At 46.7% G+C, this 16,879-nt stretch overlaps 1 protein-coding gene across 14 annotated transcripts in view; it reads left to right on the top strand.

The window, feature by feature from the left end:
• The first annotated feature begins 1,344 nt into the window (after positions 1-1,344).
• The window catches only part of EIF4G3 (eukaryotic translation initiation factor 4 gamma 3), a 140,894-nt gene continuing 125,359 nt past the window's right edge, over positions 1,345-16,879 (top strand). For 12 of the 14 annotated variants that reach the window (XM_075773373.1, XM_075773368.1, XM_075773362.1 and 9 more), the window contains exon 1: positions 1,541-1,868. In XM_075773373.1, the coding sequence (XP_075629488.1) occupies positions 1,681-1,868 (188 nt within the window). In that variant the 5' untranslated portion in view covers positions 1,541-1,680. Of the gene's footprint in view, positions 1,869-16,879 lie in introns of all 14 variants that reach the window. The other 2 variants (XM_075773376.1, XM_075773372.1) reach the window with 1 other exon arrangement.

Below are 16,879 nucleotides of genomic sequence, written 5' to 3'. Positions count from 1 at the left end.
AGCAAGCAAGTCTGAGTCCAGTTTCTCCCCCTTCAGATTTGTATTTTAAAACTCAAAATTACTTCTCTGCTTACAGATGGGGCTGTTGTGGAGCTGGGGATAGATGTAACCCATCGGGTAGGCTTCTCTTTAGTGCACAATACCCCTATCTAACTTCTGTCAACTTCCACTTGCAGCGCCAGTTACTCACAAAGTGCCTGAATATGCCACTGAGAGAGCTCTTCATAAAAGAAGCTTTTCATTTTTAAGAGTTTATTTGTGATTGCTTTCAAGTATTACCTTCCTAAACTCACAGTTGCCCAGAAGATGCAGCAGATGGGATGCAAATGAACTATGGAAAAAGTTCCTCAAGCAGCTCATGTACTCCAGGCTGGGTGACACGGGGCAGCAATACCTGCCGGCACAGCGACGGTTCTGGGAACGTTCCCCTGGGACGTGCAGCACGGCAGGAATGGCAGGAACGTCGGTAGGTGCTAGCGGGCTGGAATGAGCCCTTGGGAGCCAGCGGCAGGACAGGACAAGTCAGGACAACCCAGCAGCTGCTTCAATCTGCTCTGAGGTCTTTTTTATCTCCCAGAGATGGTACAAACTGCCTTCGCCCCTGCCGAGCTCAGCGCGGCGGTGGCTGTGAGCAGGCCAAAGGGCCCTCCCCCCACTAGTCCCCATTGCCAGAGGTGGGCTCGCTCAGGGGCTGCTGGGCCCCCCTCACAGCCGCCATGTCACCCTCAGGGCTGCTGGCCCCCGTGAGGAACTGCAGGGCATCCCCTGCTAGCCGCCCCAGGAGCCTGGGATGTGGCTGGGGGCCATAGGGCTGGTGAGGGGACTAGGGGTGAGATTTTGGGTAGGGGGAAGCCCTTGGGCCCGCAGCGGGGAGGGTGCTGCGAGAGCCCGGCGGCCCCCCCCCCCAGCCGAGGGCCTCTCCCTCACAGCCGATCGTTGCCGAAGTTTCTCCGGGCCAAGCCGAAAGCACCCGAAGCTGCGGCCTCGCCGCTCCCGAGCGCCTCCCGCCTCGGCGGGAATCCCTCCTCCGAGCCTGTCCGAAACTTCCCGAACTCCCGCACGGCCTCGGTCTCCGGAAAGAGCCGAAGTTTCCCGAGCGCGGGGGTCACGGGAGGTGCCGGGCTGAGCGCGGAGGGAGGGGGAAACACGGGGAGGAGGACGCGTGCGCCCGCGAAGGTCTCCGGAAGAAGCCGAGGTTTCCCGAACGCCGCTCGCCAGCGAGCGGCTCCGGAAAGAGCCGAAGGTTGCCGAGCGCCGGTGGGCCGAGCGGCTCCGGAGCGGCCCGAAGGCGCCCGAGCGTCCGTCCTGCCGGACTGCTGGAGGCGGCCGCAGCGCCATGTTTGATGCTCCGCTACTTCAGTGAGGAAAATCCGCCGGCATCGCCCGAGAGCCGCCACCGCGAAGGGCTCCGCTGCCCCCGGGGAGGGGGACCGAGACCCCCCGCCGCCGGCGGCTCATGAGCAGCGCGGCCTGAGCCGTCTCCCCCCCTCCCCTCCCCGCCGGCCCCTCTCCCGTCCCCTCCCCGCGCCGAGCCCTCCGGGAGGCGCGTTGTCACGGAGACCGGCGCCGGTGCCGGCCCGCCGCGCTGCCCCGGCCGCCGCACCGGCCCCCGGCCCGCTCCCCGGCTCCCCCCCGGCCCCGGCCCCGCTCCCCGCCGGGGGGTGGTGGCTCCGCTTGGCGATGAGTTTACCGCAGAAGGCGGCTTTGAAACCCGGGGCGGCGGCGGCGGCGGGGACCGGCCCCGGGAGCGGGGCGGCGGCGGCGGCAGCGGCGGCGGGGCCGCCTCCCCCCCCGGCTCCCCCTCACCCGGCGGCGGCGCCGGCGCCTCACCCCAACATCAGGGCCTTGCCGCCCCAGCCGCCCCAGCAGTATCCTTTGCCCCGGGGAGGGTGGGGGGGCGACACCCCCTTCCCCACAGCGAGCGGGGCCCGAGGGGGGGGGGGGTGAGGGGCCGCGGGGGCCCCCGGAGTCCCGGGGGGGGTTGTGGGGAGGGGGCGCCGGGTGGGGGGTGGCGGTTGGGGGCTCCCCGCTCCTTTTTGTGTGTGTGTGTGTTTGTGTGTGTGTGTGTGTGCATGTGTGTGTGTGCCCCCCCTGTGCAAAGAGGGGGCTGCACCTGCTGGGGTGCCGTGGGGAAAGGGGGTGCTTCACCCCCACTCTCTGCTAATGGGTTGGTTTGGGGGTTCACCTCCCTTTGCCTGGGGAAGGCAGAGGGTCCTCCAGCCCCCTTTCTTCCCCCCGCCCCCCGGAGCAGCAGTGACACCCAAGCATAAACTTTTAATTATAAATCACTCCTCAGTTTTGCCTCCAGTCCTGCCCAGGTAAGTGCTTTGGTTTTGTTATTTTTCCAAGTGAATTTAAACCCAGGTTTTTCCAGCTGGGGCTGATTTTTATGTGATTGATTGATTCTGTTTATTTATTTATTTCTTACTTGGCCGGTGGAAATAAATCTCAGGTGGAATGTCGTGCCAAGCAGCTTTCCCTGCGAGGCCACGCGTGATGGGGAGGAGGAGGAGGAGGCTCCCACTCAAAAAAAAAATCCCACCGCCAAAACGGCCGCTGCTGCAAAGAGAGGCCGGGCGGTTGCTGCAAATGTTTTTTAAAGGTCTTCGGTTCTCTGCTGCGACTAGGCCCCAAGTCAGGAGGTAAATACTGCAGGGATCAGCAGGAAAGTGGGGTGGCCTGCCTGCCTGCCCGGATGAGGTTTTGTTTCTGGCGTTGGACAGCATCCCCTGGCAAACCGGCTTTTATCTCCACACCAACTCCCCCCCCCCCCCCCCCCCCCCCCCGCCCCGAAGTTTTTTTTGGGGAGCATGAAGTGAAAAACATACTTAGTGAAATACTGCCTTGCTGTGTTATCCGGGAGTGGCGTGGCATGCTGTGCAGGGGACGGTCAGGAGTGTGTTTTGCTATTTATCCGTGGTGGTGACTTAGGTTTTAACAGGGAAGTGCAGGGTACTTTTTGGCTGAGGGCTGTTTCAGCTGTGTGGTGATGTCTGTGCTCTTCAAGAAATGCGTTCCCTCTGTATAAGCATTTTATTGCTCTCACTTTCATTTTTGAGGTGGGAAAACCGAGCCCTTTTATAATCAGTTTAGGTCCATTGTTTTCTTGAGCTTCCGGCAAGAATCCTTCTTGCCATGACCACAAATAAGGTTGCTTAAATCATGAGACTGTTGACGTTACGGATTTGTTTGGGTCAAGTGAAAAAAAACATCTGAAGATTTCAGAGTGTGCTGTGGAGGGATGTACTCTCTGCTGGGTGTTTTTGGCTAGCTTGTGCTATTCTGTAATTCCAGCATGTGCTTTATTTAGGGGGGAAAAAAGTGCGAAGGTGCTGTCATTACAAAGTCAGCGGGGTGATGGTAAGTAAAACTGTTGCTCAGGGGAAATTTTGCTCAGTTTTGAGTGATGTGCCAAGTGTTACAGTGGGAATGCCGGCCAGCGTGCATGTACAGAGTCTGCGCTCAGCTGATCTTTCCAGCAAGGTGCTGTTTTGTCTGGAAAGGATCTTTTTTTAACGGGAAATAGGATGCTTAACAGTTGAAGGGTTGAAGTTTGCCTTGGTCTGGGATCAGGAGTGTGCTGGGTTTTCTCAAGCACTTTATTTTCAAGTAATCATTCAAAGCACCATGGAGGGGCTTGAATGCTTCTCCAGCGTCGTTGAGGGTGAGCTTGGTGGTTGTTTGCAAGAGTGACTGTGCCGTCATAGCTAAGACAGGAGGACACTGTTGCTTTTGGTGAGTGTTGTCATGAAATGCCTTGCATACGCAAGGGATGAAGCTTGGGTTTACCTCTGAGCGCAGCCTAAAAGTAAAAAGGCTTGGAAGGAACGGGCAAGACGCTAAAGGAGCCGGAGATGGTGCGGCAGCGTGTCCCATCGCGGGGACCCAACTGGATATCCAGAGCAAGAGGTATAGAGAAATAGAGAAGCGTTAGGTAGATATGACAAGTTGATGCTGTAAAGGTGGGGAGGTTAAAATGATATAGTCTCATTTTTATTTATAGCCGTGCCTGTTTTGAAAACATACTGTGTTTGACCGATACTGCTCCTTAACTTTTAAACTAATAATGTGTCCTTGTAACATATACAAACACCGTGTTTGTGATACCTTTTCAGTGAACTTAATTCAGGTGTCCTGGCTGGATTTTTAACCTCTGCTGAAACTTGTGTGTGCTTTCAGGTAGTGAACAAGAGCTGTTACCTTTTCTAAGCACTGCTGCAAAAGTGGGGCTTGGGGAGCATAGTTCATCTGTGATTTACTGGAGTGCAGAGGGTCATCTGAGTTCAGCCTTATTTTTAGCTTTGTTTAGTTTCTTTTTTTTTTTTTTTCCTCCTTTCTGTTTTGGTACGACTATTAAGACAGTGTTACCCTACAGCAGATAAAATACAGTTGCAGGTTTCTTTTGGCAACTCAGAGTGAGCAAAGCACTGCAAGGTCTCCTTCTCATGGCAGTGCAAGGGTTTATTTATTGATGTGAAGGATTATTAGATGTTAATAGGTAGATTGAGGCTCTGACTTGGGCTATTTGAACTAGAACTGCTTCTGTGTGGTGAACTTTGTGTCTTTGGAAATACGTGTGGTTTTAGTACTTAATACATGATGAAATTAAATGGTTATCTGTATAATTGAAAAAAGAAGAATTGGGTGAGGGAGAACTGGACAGGAAAAAGAGCATATGCTTTTGTAGAAAGGCATTAGTGAGGGATAAGAAAAATACAGGGGGAAGGAGATCTTTTTAAAAAAATATTTCTTGAAGGAAAGTGAAGCTGGAGAGTGATGGACATGAGCAACAGAAATGTTTTGATGGGAGTTTCATTCTGTTATGTGCTGAATAGGAAGTTATTGGAGCTGCTGTAAGACAGGACAGAGCTTTGAGAAATTTCCTTAACACAGTGGCTTCAAGAAGTAAAAATAAGTTGGGAATAATTTTGTGGCTCTGGTAGTGGTGAGTATTCAATCAAACCTGATTTCAGGCAGAAATTGTGCTCAAAAGTTGTCAGTTTGGGCAAATCCTCCAGTTTGATTCTGACCCTTATTTAGGGGGGACGGACGAGGGAGGATGTAACTGTGTCACTATGAAATGACACGCAGAGGGATGTCATCAAAAATAAATCCTGATCTGTCCATCTTTGCTTTGGCTTTCAGACTGCTTCTCAAGAGTAAGTTCCAGATGAAGTTGGTTGTTCTGTAGTGAGACTTCTTCCATAAGAAATGTAAAATAATGAAGATAATGCTCCGCGCTGCAAGCTTACTGTAGACCTTTGTGTTTCTAACTTGATGGTACTTCTGACGCATGCTGAACTACACCGTGTAGCCTCTTTACTCTTAAGTGGGACCATGAGGGAAAGTAAAGTATTTTTTGTATGTGTTAGAAGCTGTTCTTTAAAAAGCCCCCATGCTGTGAATAAATTTTGTGGATCAATATAATTAGGTCACTGGTTTCTTCGCAGCCCCAGCCCAGACATGACGCTGTAAAGGACAACCAGATTGATTTGTGTCGAACTCGGGTAACGTTGCATGTCATCTGGCTCTTCAGGGTTAATTTAGCACTGTACCTTGGAGCCATATTAGAGCCATCTTGGACTCTGGGCTGGTGTCGGTAGGTTTTTGTTTTCTTTTTTTAAACTTCCTTGCATTTGGAGGGAGTTCAGCTTCCTGGTTGTTGATGGTCTGTGTGCAGGCACCAGTAAACTTGACCTTAATATATCACCATAGCTGTTTCAGCGTGGGATTGTGTATCTCTGGACACGGGTGTTTTTCAGGTTATTGCAGTGGGGCAATCTGGCAGATTCAGGATGGATTTTAACAGACGGTCATCTAAAAAATCTTTTGTTCCCCTGTTTTAATTCCGTTTCTGAGAAGCAGAGAGGAAGGGTCAGCGTTTGGGGGGGATTTCTGCGTGAAGTACATCATTGCTGTGCACGGAAACTTGGGGTTTGCTAATGTTGCCTTGGTAGTTGAGTGTCTGCTTTAGTTTTTCCTGAGTTGCTTTAGCTAACTGTGCTGTAGTTCCTTTCAGAAAGCAGTGTGCTGGTTCCTGCTCTGTTGAGTGGCATGTTCTGGATGCAAGCGGCTTCCCAAAAGCCCAGGAGAACGGCAAGAAATACAGGATTGCTTTCAGGAACATAAGAGACTGTGTGTGAATTGGGGTGAGGTTCTAGCAATGCTTAACCTGGTGTTTGCATGTGGGCCAGGCTGTGCCGTTGGAGTAGGCCCGCACTGGTAATCTTCTAGTTAAATTAAGACTGTTGAGGAGGATTTGAGTGTATGGGGTTTTCTGTCTTCTCTTGGTGAGCAGAGTTGAGCTGGAGAGGAAAGCGCCTAAGAATTTATCCGAGGAGAGCATCTTCAGTGTGTGCTGAAGGATCAGGGTCTCTGGGTTGCTGTGATACCCTCTGGGAGTTTGGAGCCAACGTTGTTTTCCCTCGCTGCTTACTTCCACTCAAAGGGGCTTTTTTCCAGCATATGTGATGCAGTGTCTTTCTGTGCTCTCTGTGGTTCATCTGCCGATGATTTTGACAATGGGGACCCAGGGATTAGGAAGCTGCTTGGGCGTAAAAGTCAGCTTGAAGAGCGTGATCGTGGCTTTTGTGTAAAGTGCTGTGCGTCCCTGTGCCTCAGGTGGATCAGCTCTGACTTCTGGGCTGCTTTGATATTGAACTGGAGCTAAAACCAGAGCACGGTTGGAAGTCGTCTTCCAGATGCCAGTGGAGTGAAGGGTGTTCGGAGCACTATGGTCATGAAAGGGAAGGAGTGGCAAGAGGTGGGAAGGAGGAGAGGAACTGGGCTGAGATCAGAGGTGTTCCTTGCGCTCTGTTTTGGTGTTTGCTTGGTTTTTTTTTTTTTCTTTGAGTTCAGGAGTGAGCTTTCTGAAATTGTGGCCGGATGAAGGGAAAGAAGGGGCAGCGGTGTTGCCTGAGAAGCATTTCCATGTTAGAAGTGTCTGAAGCGGTGGAGATCGTACGTCTTGGGAGGGTATGCGGCAGGAGAGAAGCTTTGAAAATGCGGAGGCTTTCGCTGCCGCTCCGAGGTAGTGGCTCTTCTGCAGGGGAGGAACAGGCACGGGTTTGTGAGCGTATTGCCAAAAAATTAAGTGCTTTTAGACCTCTCTGCCATCTCCCCTGTTGATGTTCCCCAGCCTTGGCACATCTTAGCATTTTTTCAAGCAGAAATAGCTTTAATTTATTTAATGACAAAAGCTAATCATGTTATAGCACAGATATGTCACTTTACCAACTTTGTAAGATTTTTGTAGTGAAATGTCTTGGAGAAAGCCATTGTTCCAAAAATGTGATTTCAGATAGCTTATTTTCTCCTTGTGTCTGGGGACATGATTGTGTATGTTCTCTGGCAGAAGTCTGCAGGAGAAGGTTACTTTAGCCATTTAAATATCTATGTATTTAATGTGCAGTACTGATTTTGGAATACATTTTGTGTTTGTTAGTTGTCTATGATATGGTAAGAAGTCGGTGAGAGAGTAATAGGAGACTTAGAACAAATAATTCCCTTTTAGGTGTTGGGACATAGAAGGATTTTCATCTGTGTGTGTATGGGTTTTGTCCATCACCTTAGGGCTGAAAGGCTCTTCTGTGTCGTTAGGAAATGTTGGGATGTGTCGAGCTAGTGCATTTGCTCCATTTTTGTTTCGTAGTAAGAGTTAGCAGTGAAGATCTCCCTTTAGAAGTCGTAGGTAACCTATATTTTCTTTTTCTCCCTAATCCAGCAATTTCAGGGCTAGTCAACTGTCAAGTTTAGTTGTGTGTAAATCCGCTAATATGATTAGAGTTGCTGGAATTTTTACTCTGGGGAATTATAGATGGGTAGTATCACAGTTTTACAGGCATTTCTTTAGTAGGAATCTTTATCTGTGACTTGAATATGTCTGCTAGCAATTGCAAAGGAGGAGAAAACTGGTGTTTGGTACCGGGCGTGAAGATTTGGGTGGAGGAGTCGTGTGGTCTGTGAGCTGGAGGAACTGGGGGAACTAATTTTTCTTTATTTGAGGGAACATAGTTGATGTGACTTCTTGTAGTACTGTGTTTTTTACACTTGGTGGTAATTCCAAGAACTTCTCCTATGTACAGCTTTCCTTTCCAAACTGTGGACTTCGTTTTGCCTCCCAAATAGGAAGCCATGATGTGGAACAGCTGGAAGAAGAAAATAGAATGGGTTCTTAAAAAAGAAAAGGATCAAAGGGAGGAGAGCAAAATAAGCTTTTAGGCTAGTGAAATTTTCTGGTACATGTTATTCTTATGTTTTATTATATACGTTTGGAAGATGTCCCAGAACGCGCTCTCTCTTTTCGTAGTAGGTGGTGGCACGCTGTTGCTGATGGGACTTGAGTCAAATTGCTGCTGGGCATGTAACTAGGTTAATGGGACAGCTTTTTTTTTTTTTTTTTTCTTTCCTGAAAGGAAAATTATGTGCTCCCTATTCTGATTGTACCTTAAGAATTGTTTGTACCTGTGTTTGCTGTGTAGTCATCTGAGGGGGAGAGAAAAGGACAAGTTTACCCACACCGAGATGCTGTCAGATTTAAATTCTGCTACCAAAAATAACACATTTCTGCCGTTAGTTGTACCACCTTTGCGTATCCTTTATCCGGATGAGAGTTAAAATATTTCTGGAGCTTTAAATATGCCTGAAGAAAAGCAAAGTGGCTTCTAAAATGTGCATCTTGTAAGAAAAACATATCTAGTCCTCAACCGATACCAGTAGTGTTCTCCAAAACCGTCAGTGAAGTGTTGAAATGGGTTAGGACTTGTCGAAGTGCATGGAGCAGCTGCTCCTTTCCAAGTGGTTGAACTCAGCAGGAACGAAACTCTCATGCTCTGGAATAAGAGTATCTGCACGGAAATAACTCTGTAAAAGTCGCAAACACGAAGACCGTCCCCACTCTTACCGGGGAAGTGGACTTCACGTGATACATCCTTGGGGTGGTAGGAAAAGAAATCTTGCTGCCAGTCTTTGAGTTTGCTCTTGATGTTGTGAAAATACTGAGCAAGGAAGAGTTAATGCCGTAAAAGATCTTGAATAATACAGATTTTCCTGAGTTGGGAAAGCCTTTGGGAGGTGGAAACTAATAAAGACTGCACTGATTCTGTCTTTTGGGTTGCCAGATGATGATTGTATATTTGTGTTTCGGTTTGATTTACATGTGAGAGTGACTGTGTGCGAGTTACTGAATTACTAAGAGTAGTCTGATTTAAATGTCTGCATTGCTGGTGGCATTTGAAAATCCATTTGAACTAATGCTATGGCTGTGCTAATGGTGATCTGAAAAAGAGATTTCTCCTCTTTTATGTGTTATTAAGAAGTCGTAGAAGTTGCTGTGCCTTGAAACTGGTGTTTTTCTGGCCTTATTTTGTTCTTTCACTGAAAAGCAAAAATGACAGAAGTCTTCGGTCTTTTCAGACTAAGCAGGAGACTCTTCCTATAAGCACCAAAGGGATGTCTTTGGAAAGCTCCCAACATCCTGAGGAGAGAGAATGTTTGGGGGGGGGGGGGGGGGGGGGGGGGGGGAAGCGCGTTTCCACTAAGCGATGAGATCTAGTCCTTCTGTCCTTGGACTACCATGAGATCTTCTAGAGAACCGTCAAGTCTGATGTGAAATTCAGAACGAAATCTGGTCTGAAAACTTTCTGGAAGTCTTGAATTCTTGTTTGTGATGATGTACGGGGTGGTTTAGGCTTGGCACTGGACACTTGGTTTTGCAGTGTGCAGCTGATTAATTGGACAGACTCAATATCGCTATTATATTTGAAAGGGAATAGCTGAGGGTAGATAACCTATACCACTTATTTGGGAGGGGAGAGTCAAGAACTAAAATCAAAAAGCACTTAAAGCATGTTTGTTGTGACTTTTAATGTGAAATTCATGGTGCATCTCAAACTCTGGACTACACTGGGAAAGGGATTTCAGCAGTTGGTGATTCACGCCCGAGTTTAGCATGGCGAAGTTCGTGTAGAAGGCTCTTTTGGATGTGCTATTTCTTGAGCTGGTGAGGCATCGTCTGAGTTCAACTTGCTGTAGAATATAAAACTAGCTTCAGTTTGTGGCACCCTTCCTCACCAGTGCTTACACAGATAAAAATACTAGTTACTAGATGGTCTCTCTTCAAATACTTCACTCTTCTGGGCTCTGTGTTTTGTATTCTAGGTTTGCGAAATGCAAATAATTCAGCTGTCAACTTGTCTGTGCAACTTGCTTTTTATGTTTTCCTTCAGCGTTGTGTTCTAAAGTAGATTTCAAAGTGCTTTTATGTCTGCCTCTTCAAAAGAAAAAAAGATCTAATTTTTGTTGATATGCAAATATTGCAAAGTGTAATTTTCAATGAGCTTAAGCTATTCATCTTAATTGTATTGATTACATTTCCAAAACACTTTTTTAAATTTTGAAAAAAAAGTTCATCTGAACAAATAAACTACTTGATTCTTAGGTTGTGCACCAAGTTTGACTTGAAATGATTCCCATCCCCCCAAAAAAAACCCCTGTTCCACTGTCTGTGGCAGCGGTACCTGGCATTGCAGGCGTTCACCGAAACAATTGGTTGGCAGTGCTTGGCACAGTCCCCATCGCTCCTTGCTGAAGCCAAAGCGTACTTTATCCACTCAGGCTGACATTAAGATCATTAAATAAATGAATGAATTGCACTGTCACCAAATTCCCATTCTGGCAGCTGAAGAACATGTGAATTTTATAGCCAGGACCTCTGTCTAGAATGTCTTATTGAATGGCCTGGATGTCAGGAGTGGGAACCGTCAGCAGAAAGCTTTCTAGTAAAATGTGTGTGCCTTAATGAGAATTACGGTGTGGAGTGGTGTAAAAGCCTGAATTACTAGACATCTGATCATCCAAGATGAGTATTAATCAACTTGTGAAGGGCAGGTAGAAAGAAACTGGAGCACAGCAATAAAACAAGGAAGCAGGAGAGAGCCAAGAGAGTGGTGGAGAACAGTTTGTCCAGTGGTAATGCGAGTTGGTCTTGCTGTTTGAAAGGAGTTCGTTGGGGGAAGAATGCAGCCAAGCTGGGAAATGTTGAAAACAAGGACAAGTCTTGGTCTCCGTCAGGGAGTTTGAGATCTTGCTGGCTTAGCTAAAATGCTAAAGGATCACTCAGGGTTTGGAAGACCTTGGAGAAGTCTGCTGAACTTCCACCTCCAGGAGAAGAAGGTTGGAAATACTTTCTCAGAGGAGAGTTTACTTGTCAGGCTTGGGTTGCTTTTTCTTGTGGTCTAGCTCCCTCCTTGTTTTTATTATCTTGCACTTAAGATGGTGTTTTTGCTTAGGAATAGGGGACATAAAAGATCTGTAGCATCCATGCTTGCTGTAGGTGGGTCAAAAATGTCTCTAAATTGCAAAGGGAAAATATGGAACTGTGTTTTGACCCGACAATTTGGTGAACCTGCCTATCTGCAGGCTGCTTGCACTGCAGCCCCAAGTCATATCAGAGATGCTCTGCACTAGGGATGGCTTAAAATGTTTGATTCTGTCCATTCCTGTTCTGAAGCATAGCAAAACGTCAGCGTCAGGGCTTTCATACTGGAGCAAATCCTTTTCTTAGTCTTCTCTTCTTCCCCTCACCATACTTTAGTGTTTGTCTTGATTACGATTAATCTGATAAAAGGCTGCTAAACTAGCACTGGTAACCAGGTGCATCCTTACTCGTGTTTTAAGAGGTGGTGTCACTCATTGCCATGGTTATAATGAAAGCCAAGCAGTTGGGTAGTGTTGGTAGGTGCTTGTTCAAAAGTTCATAATCTTTGAAGAACCTGCTACGAATACAGTGATATTTCAGTTTTCGTGCAGTCTGAAATCAGCAAAATGGGGGTTTAATGCCAGTCAGAAAAGGAGAGGTCCTGCCCGCGACGGTGCTCAGAGCGTCCTGTCGATGCAAACAGTCCCGGGCAACGAGAAGGCAGGGACAGCTCCTGAAATTCCCATTTCTTTCCCATCTGGGATAGCACATCAGGTATATCTTCATCGACTTCTACCTGCGTGTTGCTTCAGCGGTGTAGCATTACTTCGGAGGCCACTTTGCACAATAAGGAGAGACGTGTGCTTGGAAATCTTCCTCGATGGTCACGTGCAGCAGATGCAGCCTTCCCTCTGTGTTTTACCGCTGCGTTTGTGGCCTGAATTCAACAGGCAGAGCTAATGGAAGTAAATCCAGCATTTCTTTAAATGAGAAATGCTCTGAGACTAATGTACTTGCTCATCTTTGGGCTCAGCTGGGATAAATATATTGTTGCTATTACTTTTTCTTCAAGCACCCTGTAGAGATGTGTGTAAAGTGTGCAACTGAGAGTCCTTACGAGGAAAAATTGAACGTGTGGAGGACTGGACCAAGGAGGCCCAGAGCTCCCGCCCAACCTATATCCCTCTGTGATCTATGTTTTCTGTGTAGCAGTGTAAGATGCATCACGCCCTCTTCTCAGGATGCCTGCTTTCTCAGGATTTCATTTTGTATGACATGGGATTTTAACTCTGGAGAAGCCATAAACTCCACATGTGGCAAGAGGGTACTTACAATTTCATCTCATTTTGATAAACTGCTGAAATAAAGATTATGGGGGGGAAATCATGAGGCGTTACAAAATTGGGAGTTGAAATGAGCATTAATGCTCTCGAGAAGCGTACTTCTAGAATTCGTTGCTTGGCTGACAGAAGGACCATCAGTCTGGGTGACAACGCTGCTGTCACCGCGATGCTTCTGGACAGATTGACCAGCAGAGCATTACATTTTCCCATGAAGTCACAGCATGAAGCATTAGAGACACGGTAGGAAATGTAGCTGAGTGAATGAGACAGTAAACTACTTGGCTGTTTGATATTCATGCTTATCATACAGATAGAAAGCCTGGTTTGGAAATCTATGGCTGCTGCTGTAGGGTCCTGAACGCCCAGGGATGGAAGCAGTGACAGTCCCTGTAGAGAAGAGGCGCGTGTGGGTTGTAGCCTGTAAGCTGTAGTAGCTTATTTGTACTTTTAGGGTACAGAGTTTGAGGTAAGTGGGCTGGGGGAGTTCTGTGTTAATGGCATGCATAGGAAGATAAAAATAAGCTGCGTTTTAGTATGTTACAGAAATTTAAACTCTTGGGTGAAAATTGCCACGAACAAGCGCTGTAGTACTTGTATCTGTGTTGGGAACATTTTTTTTCTCCCCTTCTTGTAACAACATGCCCCCAGATGCAGTTAATTGCTGGAAGCCAGAGGCTTAAGGTTTTACTTTATGAATTTAGTATGAGGGAAGGTAGACTGTAATACCCACATGGAAGTTTGTTCCAGGCTGTGAGCTGAATAAGGGCCGAGTAAAAGCATGGTAACCTTTCTCTGTGATGAGATAGCTTTCCTCCTGGTCTGCCTGCTTCCATGTGTCTTTAGTTATGTCATCTGTCCCTCCCTGCTTTCTATGTTTGGACTTTAACATTCTTAATTGGTTATGTGTTTGCAGTATAAACTCAGTGTAGAAATAACTGTGTGTGTGTGTTAAGTAACTGTTCTGAAGGAAAAAAACAACAAAACAAAAACAAACCCACAAAGCAAACAATCCCAATCTTCCTTTGCTGGCGAGGCTGTTGGGAATAGAGGAATTACTCCGCTGGCTCGATGTATTGCCTGGTGTAAGCTGTCCTCCCCAGGCCTGCTGACAGCAGCTCCACACTTCACAACCGAAGTGTGTTTATCAGGTTACCTCAAAGCAACATGCCAGCAGTGGCTAAGCAGGTCAGAGCCTCCCTGCGAGCGTGCGGGCAGCTGGTATCAGGCCAGAAACTGCTGTTTCAGCTGCTAATCAGGGGACAGAAGTAGGCTAAATTTGGGGATATTTGTTTTCTTTGAAGTGTGATTCGGTTTGTGTGAGATACTGTGTGTTCTGGATATTGTGGTGGGAATTTTTAAGCTTGATGATTGCAATACAGAAGTGTTTTACAATAGATGTTCTATCAGCGGTTGCATTGCAGAACATGAGAGGTAGAAGATGAGTATGGCTTTAGCTCTGCTGTCTTCTCTCTGGCATTTTAATAAAACCACTATTTTTTTCTGCCAAACTAGATGTGCACAGGCATCTGATGCAACCAAAGGTCTGGAGGATAGCCGAAGAACTGTACCTGTTAGTTGTGGCATAGACCAAAAGTAACCCCAGAAAGGAGTGGGCTGGTACGTATCGCTTGGCCAAACAGGAGGTGAAAACCTTGTTCACCCATGGCTATCTTCTCCCGATTGCTCCTTGTGATCTCCATCAGGCCGCCTTGCTTGCAGCCTTGCTTTGTGTATTTTTATGGCATTTAACAAGATATTTGCTTAGTCTTAGTCTTGTATAGCTGCCATTCAGGGTAAGACTACTACTATTATGCTTCCCCCCCCTTCAAAATCAAAATGCGATGAAGGAAAATACAGCAGTCGTCACAAGTTCTGGCTCACATCAAGTTTGCCAGTGTCACGTGAGCTCTTCCTTGGCCGTTTCTTGGGACTTTTGTGGATATGATGTTTCTCTTCGCTTATCTCCTATCAAAGATTCCTGCTTTTTTCCCCCCCCTTCCATCTTACTTTCTTGAATGAGGTAGTTTCTTCATGCTGAAGACTCCTCCATGTTTGGAGGACTTGCTGCTTCTGACCTGAACTGCTGCCGGTCCGGGATGAGCATCTTCCCTGGTGATGGTTGTAGTCACTTGGCCCAGTGGCCTTGGAAACTTTCCCTGCCCATCTTTTCTTCTCCCAACCCTTCCATTCACTTCCATCTTTAAACGTTTTAAACAAGGATCACTTTACTAAAGCTGATTAGGGAGGAATCGGATGGTTTTTAAACTGACAAACCCAGGGGGGTGTGGTTAGCTTTGAGTGGTGGTGGTTATCAGCTGGGGCAGAAATGTCTTCAGCAAACAGCAGCTGGAGCAGATTTTTGGCAGTGTCCTTGCATTCATCCCCTCTGGAGGGAGGTTTGCAGTGTGCAGAGTCGCCTCTAACGTCTGTGCTTGGGGAGTTTTGGGAGCTAGCATACCATTTCCCTGCTGAACTGCTTCTTATGTAAATATGTTTTTTAACGCTTACCAAATGCTTGGTAGCCCAGAGGCTGGTCTAGAAGAACTTCGTTGGAGGAAGCGGTGTTAAGATATCTCTGTCTTTCAGGTAACGGATTTTTTTTTTCTTTTCTGTTGTAGTTAATTGTAAAAATAAATGTGGTTAACAGTATCCAAAGGACTTTTTTCTCGCTGCACCATGCTGAGAATGCCTTGTTCAAGATGCTTTCTTCCCTCTGAGCTTGGTTCATTTTTAGATGCTGAAGGGCATTTTGAGACTTTGTTTTAACTTCGTTTTACATCATGTTTATATGAAACAGACAAAAAAAATCCAGTGCTTTGCCAAATATTTTTGGAAAGAACAAGCTTTGTGGATAATCATTTTCATGTTCTACCTGCTCCTTGGTGTGTTAAGGCTAGAGAAGAATCTTTTCTACCCTGAAAAAAGGCTTTGAGAGATTAGCCTTCAAGTAGTCACTTGAGGTGGGTTGATTAAGAAATATACTCAACATCAGATTTAATCAAGATTTGAATAATGGAGTTAGAATTGACTGTCATTCCTGTAATCCAGTTATTTTTAGATCAGGATCGGTATGTGCCACTCCCCAAGTCATCTATACCATTGCTTTGACGGCAGACAGATCAAAATGTCGTTTGACGGAGCAGATCTTCTCCGGTTTTGTGCTTACTACTTCATCCCATGAACACATCCCTTATTAAATGCGTTGTGCCAAAATTTGGCAATTTGGAGCAAAGGAATTCCAGTGCAGCACTGAGGGTTGCTCCCCAAAACACTGCTGAAACACGTAATTAGAAACATCCTGGTGGTATTGATGTTAGGACTTCATCTCCTTTCATGTTCAAGAAATACTTGGAATTGTGTTGGGAAGGAGCCTGGTGAGTCATTGAACACTTAATCGCCTTTTAGCTCTCACTGCTGAGTGCTGGAAAGCCATCCTCTGCCATCTTGCAAGGAACGTGTAGCATAGCTGTTTGGCTTTGTGTATTCTCTTGCCTAAAGGTGAGAACAAAACTGTTTCTTTGCGGTAGCTTTCTCCCTTCAGCTCAGGAAAACAGTAGGTTTTATCTGGATTAAAGCCTAAGCAATAGCTATGGAGCAGGAAGAATTATGAGATGCGGAAACTACGCTTAATTTGGGGGTCCTGAATCCAGGCATCTTTTGAAAGAGTCTGGTGAATTTCTAAGAAATCAAATAGTTTTAAGATGAGCAGCATGAAGCCTTTCTCCAAGTTAACCATATGCTCGGGGGTTGTTCTGGGGAAGCAGCACAGTTTTTATATTGCTGAGGCTGTTTGCTGGTCACTGTTATCCAAGAGAAACCTGATTGCAAAGGGATCGAGTGGAGGAAAGTGGGGTCGCTTGCATGGGAGGTGAATGAACCTGGATTGTTTTAAAGGAACTTCTTTACTTTGTTGACATGCCCTGGCTCTGCAGAGAGAATCAGAGCACCTGATTTGCTAAATTCCCCTTAAGAACAGGGAAATTGCAAAAAAATAGTCTTTGCAGGGACTGAAAAGTGATCGCCCAAAAAGTAAAAAGCAGTTGTACACATGCCTGGCAAAACGCTCCACACTATCGTCATTTTGGTTGTGTCCACTAATAATATTATCTTTCCCTTGAAAACCTTTGGTGTTAATGTGGGCAGGAAAAGGCCAAAGCTTGGAGTTCATCTCATGGTGCCTCCAAGCAAGGAGTTATTTAACCGTAAGCTGGAATTGTAACTTTTTTGTGCATTATTCCCAGGCAGGGCTTGCCTTTGCTGTGTCCAGGATGTCAGCTCGTAGGTTTTGGTTTTGGTTTCTGGGCTGTTACGTCAGCATAACCACAGCGTGGGAGCCGTC

The sequence above is a fragment of the Balearica regulorum genome, chromosome 21 (assembly GCF_011004875.1).
Source record: "Balearica regulorum gibbericeps isolate bBalReg1 chromosome 21, bBalReg1.pri, whole genome shotgun sequence".
Taxonomy (NCBI): Eukaryota; Metazoa; Chordata; class Aves; order Gruiformes; family Gruidae; genus Balearica; species Balearica regulorum.
The sequence above is the reverse complement of the archived record's forward strand: the minus strand, read 5'-3'. Positions and strand labels throughout refer to the sequence as shown.